The sequence below is a fragment of the Halyomorpha halys genome, unplaced genomic scaffold, assembly GCF_000696795.3.
Source record: "Halyomorpha halys isolate HHAL.00 unplaced genomic scaffold, Hhal_1.1 Scaffold486.1, whole genome shotgun sequence".
In the NCBI taxonomy this organism is placed as follows: domain Eukaryota; kingdom Metazoa; phylum Arthropoda; class Insecta; order Hemiptera; family Pentatomidae; genus Halyomorpha; species Halyomorpha halys.
The window spans coordinates 132,704-133,995 of NW_027106528.1; the positions used below are offsets into that span (position 1 = coordinate 132,704).

Consider the following 1,292-nt stretch of genomic DNA (forward strand, 5'->3'; position numbering starts at 1 on the left):
GTATTATTATAAAAATGGCTACGTAAGCAGGAGAACAGGGATGCTTGCACACTAGCGATATTATAACGTCAGTTTACGTGTCATTAATGCTTATACACCTAGAGGAAGGAGTATAATAGAGAGGGTAATACATAATTTGTACGAAATTCCATATCCCGTCTACCAGCCCAGATTTTATAATTATTATGAATATAAGATGTTGCATAGTTTAAAATATTCATTTATTCAAGAAAAGTGAGGAATGAGATAAGCACTAATTTTTAAGAAAGTATAAAAACATGCGAGTTGTATATTTGCATATGCACATATGATATGCATCTAACGTGAAAGCAATAATTTCTCTATCTTTTTTTAATTTTTTCTTAGATAAGCAATATCTTTTAGTTATGCCTTATTATTTCTATTCAACAAATATTCCGTTTGTTATATTTATCATTGAAAAACACTAATCTCATCTCACGATTTGAGATTCACGTTTTAAAATACGTAGAATCTAAAAATCTAATAAAATAACACCGCAAATTATTTGATGGCCAATTATTTGAATTTATTATAAGAGTAAATATTTGGCGTGTCCACTCACGCAACTTTCCGCTTAACTTAACCGCTTAGGACGTTAAGTTCAATATGAAAATTCTTTGCACCATCTTTTCGGTCCATCTTTTGTGGTGATTTAACTAACAATAATGAGAAAAGTGAAGACATAGAATGTTCCCGTAGATATAAGGTTTTGGATTTATTCCAAAAAAATAAAAGTGAACTGGTTTCCATGGCGTATATTGGCTGATAATGGACCCATTTTGATGATTTTGTTTTTCATGGAATGTAATTATCTGTCAAATCATGATTACCATTTACATATTTAAAATAAGTTTGAAGTTTTAATTTCTATATGGACACTATAGTTAAAACTGATCCACATATTTTAGATAATTAGGGCTTGTATATATTTGTATAAACGTATTTATAAACAATAATTGTATTATATAAATACCTCAACCACAAAACTGGCGTTGGAGTCGGTGTGCATAGATCCACTGGTGACACCGCTCTGAGAGGACTCCGTGCTGACCCAACTTGCACTGGAACCTGTGCTCCTGATGCTGCCTCCAGAAGTTCCTCTCTTCTCCAGGTCTCCAGTACTTCTCTGTTTTCTTATTTTCTGAAACGAGTGAACATTTTATTAGATAAAATTGCGGAATAGTCACATCTTTAATACAGCGTATATTAATTATTTCAATTTATTTAATCAAAATCGTTTTAAAAATATTTTATTTATAGTATATCAATAA

At 30.8% G+C, this 1,292-nt stretch overlaps 1 protein-coding gene across 2 annotated transcripts in view; it reads right to left on the minus strand.

Annotated features, from left to right (window-relative positions):
• Positions 1–1,292, minus strand: part of jp (junctophilin) — a 282,722-nt gene that overhangs the window by 22,910 nt on the left and 258,520 nt on the right. For both annotated transcript variants that reach the window (XM_067044870.1, XM_067044869.1), the window contains exon 4: positions 995–1,162. In XM_067044870.1, coding sequence (XP_066900971.1) covers positions 995–1,162 — 168 coding nt within the window. The remainder of the gene's footprint in view (positions 1–994; positions 1,163–1,292) is intronic.